Source organism: Salmo salar, chromosome 08 (genome assembly GCF_965601325.2).
Source record: "Salmo salar chromosome 08, fSalSal1, whole genome shotgun sequence".
Taxonomy (NCBI): Eukaryota; Metazoa; Chordata; class Actinopteri; order Salmoniformes; family Salmonidae; genus Salmo; species Salmo salar.
Window position 1 is genome coordinate 17593509 of NC_138298.1, and position 13992 is coordinate 17607500.

The window sequence follows — 13992 nt, forward strand, 5'->3', positions numbered from 1 at the left end:
TGTGTGTGTGTATTGAAAGTAATGGTGTTTGTAATGGTAGTAAAGAGTAGGCTGTGAGGGACAGTGGGTCAGTACCATTGATGTCCGTCCATGCCCAGCTGGCTCGCTCTCTCCTTCTCCTCCAAGGCCAGCTCCTGTTCCACAGCCTCCAACTCGCTGGAGGTCCTCTGCAGCAGGGCCGACACTGCATCCTGACAACACACACACACACACACACACACACACAACATTGGAACGAGGCACCACTACAGCCTGGGGTGTGATCCCAGGCTGTGTTACAGCCGGCCGTGACCAGGAGCCCATTATGGCGGCGCACAATTTGCCCAGCGTCGTGCGGGTTAGGGGCGGGTTTGGCCCGGGGGGGGGGGGGGGCTTTCCTTGGCTCGTCGCACTTTAGCGACTCCTTGAGCCGGGCCGGGCGCCTTGCAAGCTGACTTCAGTCGTCAGTTGAACCGTGTTTCCTCCAACACACTGGTGCGGCTGTGTTAAGCGAGCAGTGTGTTGAGAAGCAGCGTGGTTTGTCGGGTCCTGTTTCTGGGGACCCATGACTCGACCTTCGCCTCTCCCGAGCCCATTGGGGAGTTGCAGCGATGAGACCAGATCGTAACTACCAATTGAATATCACGAAATTAGGGAGAAAAAAAGGGGGTAAAATTACAACAACAACTTTCCATTTGACTTTCGTGTGCTACCATCTGCGGTCGATACAGCTATTGGTGCCTGCGGAGATTGTTGCTAATATAACCTGCATGCAGCAGTGAATTTGAACTGATCTCCAATCAAAGTGAAGTGGGCATATCCAGAAACATGTAGACTGAGGCAGGCAGAGTCAAGTGGTCTGAAGTGGTGGAGGAGGACTCACCATGTCCACGGGCCCCGCAGGGTGCTGCTCTGGCCCAGGGCCGGGTCTCTCCTGGCTGGCCTCCCCTGTCTCTCTGGTCCTCTCACTGGTCAACAGGTTGTACCACACACTGGTCATATCCCCACTCACTGGAAGCTCTCCCAGACTCACATGGGCTCCAGCCTAGCGAGAGAGAGCGGAAGAGAGAGAGAGGGTGACACGAGAAAGATAATGACAAAAAGTGACAGTGTGTGCGAGAAAGTGTCTGTCAGTTCGTCCACCCATCGTCGGCCACATTCTATACCCTGTCCCAGTAGTAATGGTTGACGTTGTTATATGTTGTTGTGCGGTAACATTCTATACCCTGTCCCAGTAGTAATGGTTGACGTTGTTATATGTTATTGTGCGGTAACATTCTATACCCTGTCCCAGTAGTAATGGTTGACGTTGTTATATGTTGTTGTGCGGTAACATTCTATACCCTGTCTCAGTAGTAATGGTTGACGTTGTTATATGTTGTTGTGCGGTAACATTCTATACCCTGTCCCAGTAGTAATGGTTGACGTTGTTATATGTTGTTGTGCGGTAACATTCTATACCCTGCCCCAGTAGTAATGGTTGACGTTGTTATTGTGCGCTAACATTCTATACCCTGTCCCAGTAGTAATGGTTGACGTTGTTATATGTTGTTGTGCGATAAATCTACAGTGGAGGTCCAGTATCAGCTATGTATTTAGTTAACTGAGTGTTGGTAGGTGCTCAAAGCGTGTGTTTGTGCTGTGCATTGTGTATGTACCAGGCAGTCCTCGGTGCGTCCGGGACCCACGGTGCAGGCGTCGACGCGGAGCGTCTTGTGCCGGAGGACGGCGTGCGGCGCGGCCGCCCTGAACACCTCGTTGAACGTCACGCTGTCGGGCAGCGCCACGGGCACCACGCGGGTCCTGAACAGACTGCTGATGTCACTGGAAGACGGGAGGAGCGCCACCCGGATGTATCTGTTGGGGGGGGGGGGGGAGCGGGAGGGAGAGAGAAAAGAGAGTTATATAAAAAAATAATATTTCAATGACATTTCAATGTTGTTGAGGTCATGTCGTCCAATAACAACATAATACTCCTAAACTCAGAGTTAATGTGGAGACCGAGGCAGTAGGTTGGAAAAGTGAACGTGGCCTGGGGAGTGTTGGGATAAAGGCTGGTTACCTCTGGTGTGTTGTGTTATTGAGATGTGTGCTCTTCTCTTTCTGCCTGCTGTTCTGTAGCTTCCGGCCAGAGGCCTCAAGCATCTTTGAGGATTTCTCTCACTGCTCCAGCTAACATTGACTCAAACACTTCCTGGAAAAAAAACCTCTCTGCAAGACTCCTCTCCTCTCACCCGCAAATGAACCCCCACACAGCAGACTCATCTGCATATGCATATTTCAAATACTACAAAGGAGCCCAAATTTTCACTCAAATGAGTTGAATGATAATAAGATGAAGGAAGTTTGGTTGAAGAAAGAATAAAACATTTTTTTTAAATGCATAGCTACCCCCTGCTAAGTTGCATCATATTTTCGGGGAGATATTTCAGCTGAATGTTGTGCGAGGGATTCAAAGGCGTTTCCCCGCTGTTCGATTGGACACAAATGTCTTTTCAAGCCTGGGAACATGAGAGAATGGATTAACTTTTTAATTTTTGTCGGCCATAAAAGAAACAGGAAAAGGGGCTGCTGGCGGGAGAGAAAGCTGCGAGGGGTCTCAATAAATAATAAAATGACAGAGCCCACTCACCCCTGCAGAGAGTAGGCAAGACACACCTGTGTGATGTAAGGCCAAGTGTGTGTGTGGGTGTGGATGTGTGTATGGATGTGTGGGTGTGTATGTCTGTATGAATGTGTGTGTGGATGTCTGTGTGGATGTTTTATTTTTAATTCCACCTTTATTTAACCAGGTAGGCAAGTTGAGAACAAGTTCTCATTTACAATTGCGACCTGGCCAAGATAAAGCAAAGCAGTTCGACAACATACAACAACACAGAGTTACACATGGAGTAAAACAAACATACAGTCAATAATACAGTAGAAAAATAAGTCTATATACAATGTGAGCAAATTAGGTGAGATAAGGGAGGTAAAGGCAAAAAAGGCCATGGTGGCAAAGTAAATACAATATCGCAAGTAAAACACTGGAATGGTAGATTTGTAGTGGAAGAAAGTGCAAAGGAGCAAAATAAATAAATAAACACAGTCGGGGAAGAGGTAGTTGTATGGGCTAAATTATAGATGGGCTATGTACAGGTGCAGTAATCTGTGAGCTGCTCTGACAGCTGGTGCTTAAAGCTAGTGAGGGAGATAAGTGTTTCCAGTTTCAGAGATTTTTGTAGTTCGTTCCAGTCATTGGCAGCAGAGAACTGGAAGGAGAGACGGCCAAAGGAGGAATGGCCTTGGGGGTGACCAGAGAGATATACCTGCTGGAGCGCGTGCTACAGGTGGGTGCTGCTATGGTGACCAGTGAGCGGAGATAAGGGGGGACTTTACCTAGCAGGGTCTTGTAGATGACCTGGAGCCAGTGGGTTTGGCGACGAGTATGAAGTGAGGGCCAGCCAACGAGAGTGTACAGATCGCAGTGGTGGGTAGTATATGGGGCTTTGGTGACAAAACGGATGGCACTGTGATAGACTGCATCCAGTTTATTGAGTAGGGTATTGGAGGCTATTTTGTAAATGACATCGCCGAAGTCGAGGATCGGTAGGATGGTCAGTTTTACGAGGGTATGTTTGGCAGCATGAGTGAAGGATGCTTTGTTGCGAAATAGGAAGCCAATTCTAGATTTAACTTTGGATTGGATGTTTGATGTGAGTCTGGAAGGAGAGCTTACAGTCTAACCAGACACCTAGGTATTTGTAGTTGTCCACATATTCTAAGTCAGAACCGTCCAGAGTAGTGATGCTGGACGGGCGGACAGGTGCGGGCAGCGATCGGTTGAAGAGCATGCATTTAGTTTTACTTGTATTTAAGAGCAGTTGGAGGCCACGGAAGGAGAGATGTATGGCATTGAAGCTCGTTTGGAGGGTTGTTAACAGTGTCCAAAGAAGGGCCAGAAGTATACAGAATGGTGTCGTCTGCGTAGAGGTGGATCAGAGACTCACCAGCAGCAAGAGCGACATCATTGATGTATACAGAGAAAAGAGTTGGCCCAAGAATTGAACCCTGTGGCACCCCCATAGAGACTACCAGAGGCCCGGACAACAGGCCATCCGATTTGACACATTGAACTCTATCAGAGAAGTAGTTGGTGAACCAGGCGAGGCAATCATTTGAGAAACCAAGTCTATTGAGTCTGCCGATGAGGATGTGGTGATTGACAGAGTCGAAAGCCTTGGCCAGGTCAATGAATACGGCAGCACAGTATTGTTTCTTATCGATGGCGGTTACGATATCGTTTAGGACCTTGAGCGTTGCTGAGGTGCACCCATGACCAGCTCTGAAACCAGATTGCATAGCGGAGAAGGTGCGGTGGGATTCGAAATGGTCAGTAATCTGTTTGTTGACTTGGCTTTCGAAGACCTTAGAAAGGCAGGGTAGGATAGATATAGGTCTGTAGCAATTTGGGTCAAGAGTGTCCCCTCCTTTAAAGAGGGGGATGACAGCAGCTGCTTTCCAATCTTTTGGAATCTCAGATGACACGAAAGAGAGGTTGAACAGGCTAGTAATAGGGGTTGCAACAATTTCGGCAGATCATTTTACAAAGAAAGGGTCCAGATTGTCTAGCCCGACTGATTTGTAGGGGTCCAGATTTTGCAGCTCTTTCAGAACATCAGCTGACTGGATTTAGGAGAAGGAGAAATGGGGAAGGCTTGGGCGAGTAGCTGTGGGGGGTGCAGTGCTGTTGACCGGGGTAGGGGTAGCCAGGTGGAAAGCATGGCCAGCCGTAGAAAAATGGTTATTGAAATTCTCAATTATAGTGGATTTATCAGAGGTGACAGAGTTTCCTATCCTCAGTGCAGTGGGCAGCTGGGAGGAGGTGTTCTTATTCTCCATGGACTTTACAGTGTCCCAGAACCTTTTTGAGTTTGTGTTGCAGGAAGCAAATTTCTGCTTCAAAAAGCTAGCCCTGGCTTTTCTAACTGCCTGTGTATATTGGTTATTGGATGTGTGCTAAGGTGTGACGAATCAGAGCAGGTGGTCAGTCCAGTTCAAGTGTTCAGCAGTCTGACGGCTTGTAGATAGAAACTGTCTCTGAGCCTGTTGGTATCAGACCACATGCTCCGATACTGTCTGACGGCTTGTAGATAGAAACTGTCTCTGAGCCTGTTGGTATCAGACCTCATGCTCCGATACGGTCTGCCCGACAGTAAGGGTGTGAACAGCTCGTGGCCGAGGTGGGTGGGGTCCTTGATGATGCTGCGGGCCTTCCTCAGGCACCGTTTCCAGTAGATGTCCTGGATGGGTGGGAGCACGGTCCCAGTGATGTACCGGGCCGCCTGCACCCACCTGGTCAGGACGCTCTCAACAGTGGTAGTATTTGGACGCAGCGTGTGTGTAAGAGAGAGAGAGGTGTGTGTGTGTGTGAGAGAGAGTTTGTGTTTCACAGAGAGATGTGTGTGAGAGAGAGTTTGTGTTTCAGAGGTGTGTGTGAGAGAGAGTTTGTGTTTCACAGAGAGATGTGTGTGAGAGAGTTTGTGTTTCAGAGGTGTGTGTGAGAGAGAGAGTTTGTGTTTCAGAGGTGTGTGTGTGAGGCTGTCCCTCCTATCCTCCTCTGTCAGTCTCATACTTCTCTCTGAGAGAGAGACAGAGACGAGAGAGAGAGAGAGAGAGAGAGAGAAAGAGAAAGTGACAGAGAGAGAGACAGAGAGTGTGTGTGTGTGTGAGAGGACATCACACCAGTTATGTAATGTTGTGTTGTCGTGATGTGTGTTTTGTCCTATATTTTTATTTAATTCATTTTTATTTTTAATCCCAGGCCCCCGTCCCCGCAGGAGGCCTTTTGGTAGGCTGTCATTGTAAATAAGAACTTGTTCCTAAGTGACTTACCTAGTGAAATAAAGGTTCAATAAAATAAAGAAATAAAGCCCAGTATTGAGCCGTCTAGATTCAACATTGACACACGTCCCCAGAGCAGCCCTAACACCTCCAGGTGCCAAGTCAACTCAACACTGACAGGCTGAGCACAGTGGCACTCTCAAAGTCAACATGGTCTGTAACACGCTGCGATGCTGTCTGTGTAAACGCAACACTGACAGAGTCTAGTCAGTACACATGGATATACGAATGAATGAAAGATGGAATGAATGAAAGATTGAATAAATGAATGAATGAGTGAATGAATGGGTGAAAACTCACACTCTGGTAGTGGAGGGGACTGACAGGGCAGCAGGGTTTTGCAGCTGCATGATCACCATGACAAAACTGGAGTTGGCAGCATCATATCTGTAAACAACAACACTATTTTTCATTTGTCCGACAACAGGGCAGGATGGAGTAATAGACATTGCGTACCTTAAGGTGTGTGTGTGTGTGTGTACTCTTACTTCAGGCCTATCTGGACCTGGGCAGACTCAGGAAGGACAGGCTCATCCTCCAGGTACACCACCGGTTCATCAGACTCCATTGACCTACTAACACACAGCAGGTTTTTCATTATTACCAATCAAAAAGAAAGTCTGGAATATAAAACAGAGAACAGAGGTGGAGCAGAGGAAGGAGAGACGGGAGGGAGGCAGAGGAGAGAGACGGGAGGGGGGCAGAGGAAAGAGACGGGAGGGGGGCAGAGGAGAGAGACGGGAGGGGGGCAGAGGAGAGAGACAGGAGGGGGGCAGAGGAGAGAGACGGGAGGGGGGCAGAGGAGAGAGACGAGAGGGGGGCAGAGGAGAGAGACGGGAGGGGGGCAGAGGAGAGAGACGGGAGGGGGGCAGAGGAGAGAGACGGGAGGGGGGCAGAGGAGAGAGACGGGAGGGGGGCAGAGGAGAGAGACGGGAGGGAGGCAGAGGAGAGAGACGGGAGGGAGGCAGAGGAGAGAGACGGGAGGGAGCAGAGGAGACAGGAGGGAGCAGAGGAGAGAGACGGGAGGGAGGCAGAGGAGAGAGACGGGAGGGGGGCAGAGGAGAGAGACGGGAGGGGGGCAGAGGAGAACGGGAGGGGGGCAGAGGAGAGAGACGGGAGGGAGGCAGAGGAGAGAGACGGGAGGGAGGCAGAGGAGAGAGACGGGAGGGAGCAGAGGAGAGAGACATTTCAGAGTGAGAGCGAGAAAGGGTGTCCATGGCTCATCGTCTAATTTAAATCAAATCAAGAGGAGAGCAAGGGAGGACAGGAGAAGAGGGTATGAAAGAGAGAGAGAAAAAAAGAGAGCAAGCAGAGAGAGAGAGCAAGTGACAGAGAGGAAGAAAGAAAGAGAAAAAGGGAGCGAGGGAAGGAGGGAGAAAGCTCGCTGAGAGAGACAGAGTCCACACCACACTGGTTGAAGGGATCAGCATCAACCCCCCCTTTAGGGGGCAAGAGATGAAAGAGTTTGACCATAGGAGCAGTTTTAGTGGGAAAAACAGACATCAATGAGGCCAGTCTAATCACGAAAAGCCAAACTGGGCAACAGAGCCCATGGACTAATTAGGAAGACACAACTGGGCAACAGACCTCTGCGTGTCTGCATCTCAAACATCTCTTTCGTTTGACAAACAGACAGGGCTTCTTCCATTCAGTCATTAAAGAGCAGATGTAGCTCTGTCTCCGACTGTGTGATACACATGAGACAAAGCTAATTGTGTGTGTGTGTGTGTGTGTGTGTGTGGGTGTGTGAGTTGAGGAGCCTTCAGTTTGGTGTTTTAATTGAGGTCTTGTGGTTTTCTCATCACAGCTTGCGCCAAACATCGCAGGCGTTGGGTTAAATGGAAGAAGGGGAGAGGAAGAGGAGGTTAAAAGACCCATCGTGACCCTTCGAGTGGACCAACACTATTGGGAACAGCAGTACCTCAAGATAAATGAGAGGGATGGAGAGAGGGAAGAGGTTGAGAACGAGGGGGGCAGAGGTTGAAAATGAAAGGCAGGGGAAGGGAGGGATGGAGAGTGCTGAAGAGCGAGAGAGAGTGTGCAATCGATCGATCAAAATAATGAAAAGAGCGGGAAGTGAGTGTGACCCACCGTTTGACATTAGAGGCCTCGTACACCCCACTGTCCCCGGCCACGGACTCGTCTGACACGGCTGCTGACACACAGGTGGGCCTGTCCTCCCCCGGCCTCTGGAGGTCCACGTCTGACAACAACACAGACGAAGACATGAAGTACAACTGAGATAAGACACCAGAGTTGATATGCGCGCGGGGGGGGGGGGGGGCTGCTGCTTGCAAAGTACTGGAGAAAAGTTCATTAATCCAAAAAAGTGTTTTCGTATATCTACGAGACACATCCAAAGATGCGATGGGAGCCTCCAGTACCTCCAGCAGTACCTCCAGCAGTACACATTTTAGCTGTAACCCTGGAGAAGCACACCTGATTCAACTTGTCAACTAATCATCAAGCCCTTGAGTTGAATGCAGAATATTGGTTCGGGGTTACAATACAAATGTGTGCTGTTCGGGGGAACTGGAGGACTGGAGATGGGGAACACTCTTAGTTTATGTAGTGGTGCTGTTTCAGTGCAGCTCCATTTTGAGCTGCTAGGTGGCAGTGTTGCGCCATGCAGCGCAAGGCATTTCTAATCAGTGGTAAATTCCAATGAAGGGAGGAAGGAAGGAAGGAAGAATTTCCCGTATGAATAAAGCCAGTCCTAGCTCTCTGGAAACACGGAACGTAGAGCCTCAGAAATCTCTAAACTGTTGGATATGGTGTAGGTGTGTGATGTCAAATGTTTACTTGACGGTGTTGTATCAGCAAATTACTTTGCGAATATTCTAGTACAGGTTGTTTATTTTAATTTGATTCAAATAAATCTATATATTTTTATATATATTATGGGTTGTCCAAGGTTGGGGATAGGGTGGGGCCGCCAGGGGTATGCTTGGAATTGTGTGAGTACATTGTTTACAAAAAAAATACAAATTGAACAGAGCAAACGTCTCACCTGTAATACTCTCTCTGAGGGTAGACAGTGCCCCTCTCCCTTCCCTCCCCCCCTCCCCACCTCTGTCCCTCTCCCCCGTCTCCGGCTCAAACATCCCCATCCCCTGACCGTCGTAGAATCCCAGGCTGAGACCGCCAAAGTCCGACACCACCAGACCGACGTCCCCGTCCCCAAAGTCCTGTGGGCCCGCCGACGGGAACGCACCGACCCCCTCCAGCACCAGCGGCGAGCCCGGCGGCGAGAGAGAAGACAACGACGACCTCGAGGAAAGCGACGTCACCGACTTGGACGGCTCGGCCGGCTTCGAGGACACCGCAACCAGCGGCGCTAATGGGACCAGGTCGGTGGTACCGGTTCCGACGGCGTGTGTGTGAAGCGACGTGTTGTGTGGGTGTGGGTTCTCCACCTCGTGTTCGTGGATGGTGGTGATAGTTCCTGGGGGGTCTCCCCGCCTGTAGGTTATCCCAGAGGGGGTCAGGGGCTCCTGGAGGAGCAGGTCCAGTTTACACTGGTAGTCCAGGTCTAGGGGGGAGGGGGGTTCTGCAGGGGTGTAGTAGAGGTCTCCGGAGGAGAGGGAGTTGAGGGAGCCGCGGGAGGAGGATGCGTTGAGGGAGCCGCGGGAGGAGGCCAGAGAACCCAGGCTGCTGCCTGATGAGACGGACAGGGTACTGGCCGACAAACTGTAAGGGAGAGAACACACATTAAACACACAGCCACATGCACCATGAACAAGCACCTCAACCAGCAACGTTTTACTTACTGTAGCTGTATGTATGTGTATTGGAGGAACACGTTGGCTGAGTTTAGACAGGCAGCCCAATTCTCATCTTTTTTCCCACTAAATGGTCTTTGGACCAATCACATCAGATCTTTTTCAGAGCTGATATGATTGGTCAAAAGGTAAATTAGTGAAAAAAGATCAGAATTGGACTGCCTGTGTAACCACAGCCTTAGCGCAAGAGTGTATTTGTGTATAGGTATACAAGCGTGAAGTGCACGCATACACAGACACACACACACACACACACACACACACACCACACACACACACCTCTTGAGCTGAGAGTGGAGAAGTGTAGTCAGTCTGGTTGATTCCTCCAGTCTCTGCACCAGGACTCGTCTCCTCTCCTGCACCTTCAACCTAGAGAGACAAATCCTTATGAGTACAACATATCCATGTCTGGGACAGAACACATATCCATGTCTGGGACAGAACACATGTCCATGTCTGGGACAGAACACATATCCATGTCTGGGACAGAACACATATCCATGTCTGGGACAGAACACATATCCATGTCTGGGACAGAACACATATCCATGTCTGGGACAGAACACATATCCATGTCTGGGACAGAACACATATCCATGTCTGGGACAGAACACATATCCATGTCTGGGACAGAACACATATCCATGTCTGGGACAGAACACATGTCCATGTCTGGGACAGAACACATATCCATGTCTGGGACAGAACACATATCCATGTCTGGGACAGAACACATGTCCATGTCTGGGACAGAACACATATCCATGTCTGGGACAGAACACATATCTCGGTCTCCTTTGGGAAAGTGGTCTTCTGACCTCAATGAGACTTCTTGGTCTAATAAATGCTAAATAGACAACATGCCCCCTTCCCTCTGGTAGGAATTCCCTCTCCTCTGTTCTGCTAATAAAGCTTCAGGAACACTAACCTTAATTACTGTCTTCATTGATCGAGCAATTACAGAGCCTAATTAGCTCAAGACACAATTATAGGGCTTCTTCAAATGTAGTCAGTGTGTGTGTGTGTGTGTGTGTGTGTGTGTGTGACAATATGTAATTACAATTACAACCCATACAAGCGCCATGTTTCCAATTACGGCTGCCGCTCTGCCGTCTAATGTGACGCGATGTTGCAGCGACACAGTCTGCCTCCAAAACAAGACAATTACCACACAGTGTGTGTGTGTGTTCAGTGTGTGGGTGAGTAACAATTGCTATGCTAATGAACGGTAATTAAAGGCACCTTACAATGTTTACCCTTCGGAACGTTTGCGTCGTTCATTAGATAAACAAAAGGCCGTAAACCGCGTGGGCGGGCAAATCAATTTGTTTGTTATCTGCTGGACGTCAACGAGGAACACGTGGGGAACTCACACATAAACACTATATACACACAGCCTCATGTATCGCCTACGTCCAGGGGAGTTTTTAGACTTCCCTCTGTCTATACGTCTGGGACTGCACGGCTACGACTAGCTGCGAGGCAACCGCCGGGTTTTTAAAGGGAAGGTGCCGGGGATTGTGCGTCTCACCTCTGGGCCAGGGCGTGGCTGGGGGTGTTCCTGACGGCCTGCAGGTCCTGCTCCAGCTGCAGCCTCTGGGCCTCCAGACGTTGGAGGTCCTGCGGGGTGCGTCGCCGTGGCGACACGAACTGCAGCTCCTTGAGGAGCTCCTCCTTCTCCGAGACCAGGAGGAGACGTTCCCGCTCCACGTCCACCGCCCCCGGCCACGCCTCGCTCTCCAGCTTGGCCAGCTCCACCTGCACGTTGGCCATACTGGGGGGAGGAAGGAGAGAAACAGAGGGTAGGGATGCTATATACACCAAAAGTATGTGGACACGCCTTCAAATTAGTGGATTTGGCTATTTCAGCCACACCCATTGCTGACAGGTGTAGAAAATCGAGCACACAGCCATGCAATCTCCATAGACAACTTGACTGGCCTGCACAGAGCCCTGACCTAAACCCCATCGAACACCTTTGGGATGAATTGGAACGCCGACTGTGAGCCAGACCTAATCGCCCAACATCAGTGCCCGACCTCACTAACGCTTTTGTGGCTGAATGCAAGCAAGTCCCCGCAGCAATGTTCCAACATCTAGTGGAAAGCCTTCCCAGAAGAGTGGAGGCTGTTATAGCAGCAAAGGGGGGACCAACTCCATATTAATGCCCATGATTTTTCGACGAGCATGTGTCCACATACTTTTGGCCATGTAGTCTATTTTAACCCCTATATAAACACACAGGCGCTCATAAGGGAACACAGTGAAAATGCTTTCTCCTGGAACACACACTCCCAGGGGTCTAAAGCCAGCAGCAAGCCTCTCCGAAAGGAGGAGGAGGGGTAACAAGGGATTTGTCATGCTAACACACTCCACCGCCTGCTCGCTGTAGAAACACCTGTTCTATACCGGTGGATTAGAAAACGTTTCACAGCCCAAATGTCAGGGATTACCGTCCATAAGGGGAGGAGTTTACCTGCGTTTTATTCACTGAGCCTAAAACTGCCCACGGTGGTCACAGATCACATCGCTAATGTGTGAAACTGACAGCCGTCCAGGTCACAGCCTGTGACTGATAATGCATAACCATTTAATGGCCGGACATGGACCCTTAATTGCTCTGATCTGAAGTCAGATCTAAGGCCCATGCTAAAGTGATCTAAGGCCCATGCTAAAGTGATCTAAGGCCCATGCTAAAGTGATCTAAGGCCCATGCTAAAGTGATCTAAGGCCCATGCTAAAGTGATCTAAGGCCCATGCTAAAGTGATCTAAGGCCCATGCTAATGTGATCTAAGGCCCATGTTAATGTGATCTAAGGCCCATGCTAATGTGATCTAAGGCCCATGCTAATGTGATCTAAGGCCCATGTTAATGTGATCTAAGGCCCATGCTAATGTGATCTAAGGCCCATGCTAATGTGATCTAAGGCCCATGCTAATGTGATCTAAGGCCCATGCTAATGTGATCTAAGGCCCATGCTAATGTGATCTAAGGCCCATGTTAAAGTGATTTCAGGTGCGCCCTCTATCCATCTCCATTGAGTTGAGTTTACTGTTGCAGTTCTGTGGTCAGGTGATATGCATATTAACATAAGGAATGTCTGCAGTAAAAAAAACAGAGAGAGAGAGATTACCTTCTTTTGGCCTCTTCATATTGGAGACTAAGTCTAACCTTCTCAGCCAAGGATGACCTGCTCCTCAAACCAGCCTGAGAAACGGAGGGAGAACGAGCGAGAGAGAGAGAGAGAGAGAGAACCAAAAACATCACATGTACCTGCTTCAAGTTCAAGTGACTGGGTTTAATATCATTAGAGAGACCCCCACCTCTCCTTCCCTTCTCCCGCCCTCCCTCGTTCTGCCCTCCCTCCATTTAGCATTCCATCGGTGAAGGTCTCGCTGTGTGTGTGTGTGTGTGTGTGTGTGTGTGTGTGTGTGTGTGTGTGTGTGTGTGTAGGGAGGGAGGGAGAAAAGCCCCAGTGTAGTAAGCAGCTTTGCCTCTCTACCTCTAACCCTGAGCCCAGTCTGCCCGGCCGGGCCCCTGGCAGCTATCATCTGCTCCGAGGAACCAGAGGAATCCTGTGTGTGTGTGTGTGTGTGTGTGTGTGTGTGTGTGTGTGTGTGTGTGTGTGTGTGTGTGTCTGTCTGTGCAGAGGAATCCAGTCCCACCAGGGAAGGCCCACAGACAGGGGGCGGGGACATTCCTCTCAGCAACACACAGGCATTTTATTAAGACAAAGGAGAGACATGAGAGAGAGAGAGAGAGAGAGAGAGAGAGAGAGAGAGAGAGAGAGAGAGAGGAGAGAAAGCAAGAGAAGAGAGGAGAGAAAGATAGAGAGGGGGGGGTGACAAATTGTTGAGTGAGAGTGGGAGCAAGATAGAGAGTTGGAGAGAATAGGGGGAGAGAAAGGGAGAGAGAGTGAAAGAGAGGAGAGAATGAGAGGTGGTGCTCACCTCTCCAGAGACGTCTGTCTGGGAGCCGGCTTCTAGCGTCTGTCTGGAGCCCACTGGGTTCCGGAGGTCTGGTTCAGAATGGCCCATGTTGTGTTCCGTGTGGAACCTCTCCTTTAGCTTAGCCAGAGACTATGGGAGAGAGGAGAACATGGGCTGGGTCTAGACTCTAGAGGGAAGTCCAGGGTCGAAAGACACACCGTACCAAAACAGAAAACGAAAATGAGCATTTCTAAATCGGATAGGTTCAGCCAGTCCCTTCCTGTTGGTCTGTTTCCTTCTGTTGGGTGCCTAATGAACATTACCTTGCCAGGAGCTCTCAAAAGCAGATATAGGAACCCACACACAGACCAAAATATTTCACACACACACAGTACCTGCATGAGGTCCTGTTTCTCCT

General features: G+C 49.7%; 1 protein-coding gene across 2 annotated transcripts in view; it reads right to left on the reverse strand.

Moving 5' to 3' along the window:
* The window catches only part of LOC106610066 (protein WWC2), a 45386-nt gene that overhangs the window by 5972 nt on the left and 25422 nt on the right, over positions 1-13992 (reverse strand). Inside the window, exons 7-18 of one of the 2 annotated variants that reach the window (XM_014209198.3) lie at positions 13970-13992; positions 13596-13724; positions 12779-12852; positions 11176-11418; positions 9924-10013; positions 8873-9552; positions 7954-8065; positions 6351-6434; positions 6163-6249; positions 1638-1836; positions 863-1024; positions 76-191 (exon numbers count right to left, since the gene is read on the reverse strand). The exon at positions 13970-13992 is cut by the window's right edge and continues 107 nt beyond it. In XM_014209198.3, the coding sequence (XP_014064673.2) occupies positions 76-191; positions 863-1024; positions 1638-1836; positions 6163-6249; positions 6351-6434; positions 7954-8065; positions 8873-9552; positions 9924-10013; positions 11176-11418; positions 12779-12852; positions 13596-13724; positions 13970-13992 (1999 nt within the window). Of the gene's footprint in view, positions 1-75; positions 192-862; positions 1025-1637; positions 1837-6162; positions 6250-6350; positions 6438-7953; positions 8066-8872; positions 9553-9923; positions 10014-11175; positions 11419-12778; positions 12853-13595; positions 13725-13969 lie in introns of both variants that reach the window. The other variant, XM_014209197.3, reaches the window with a different exon arrangement.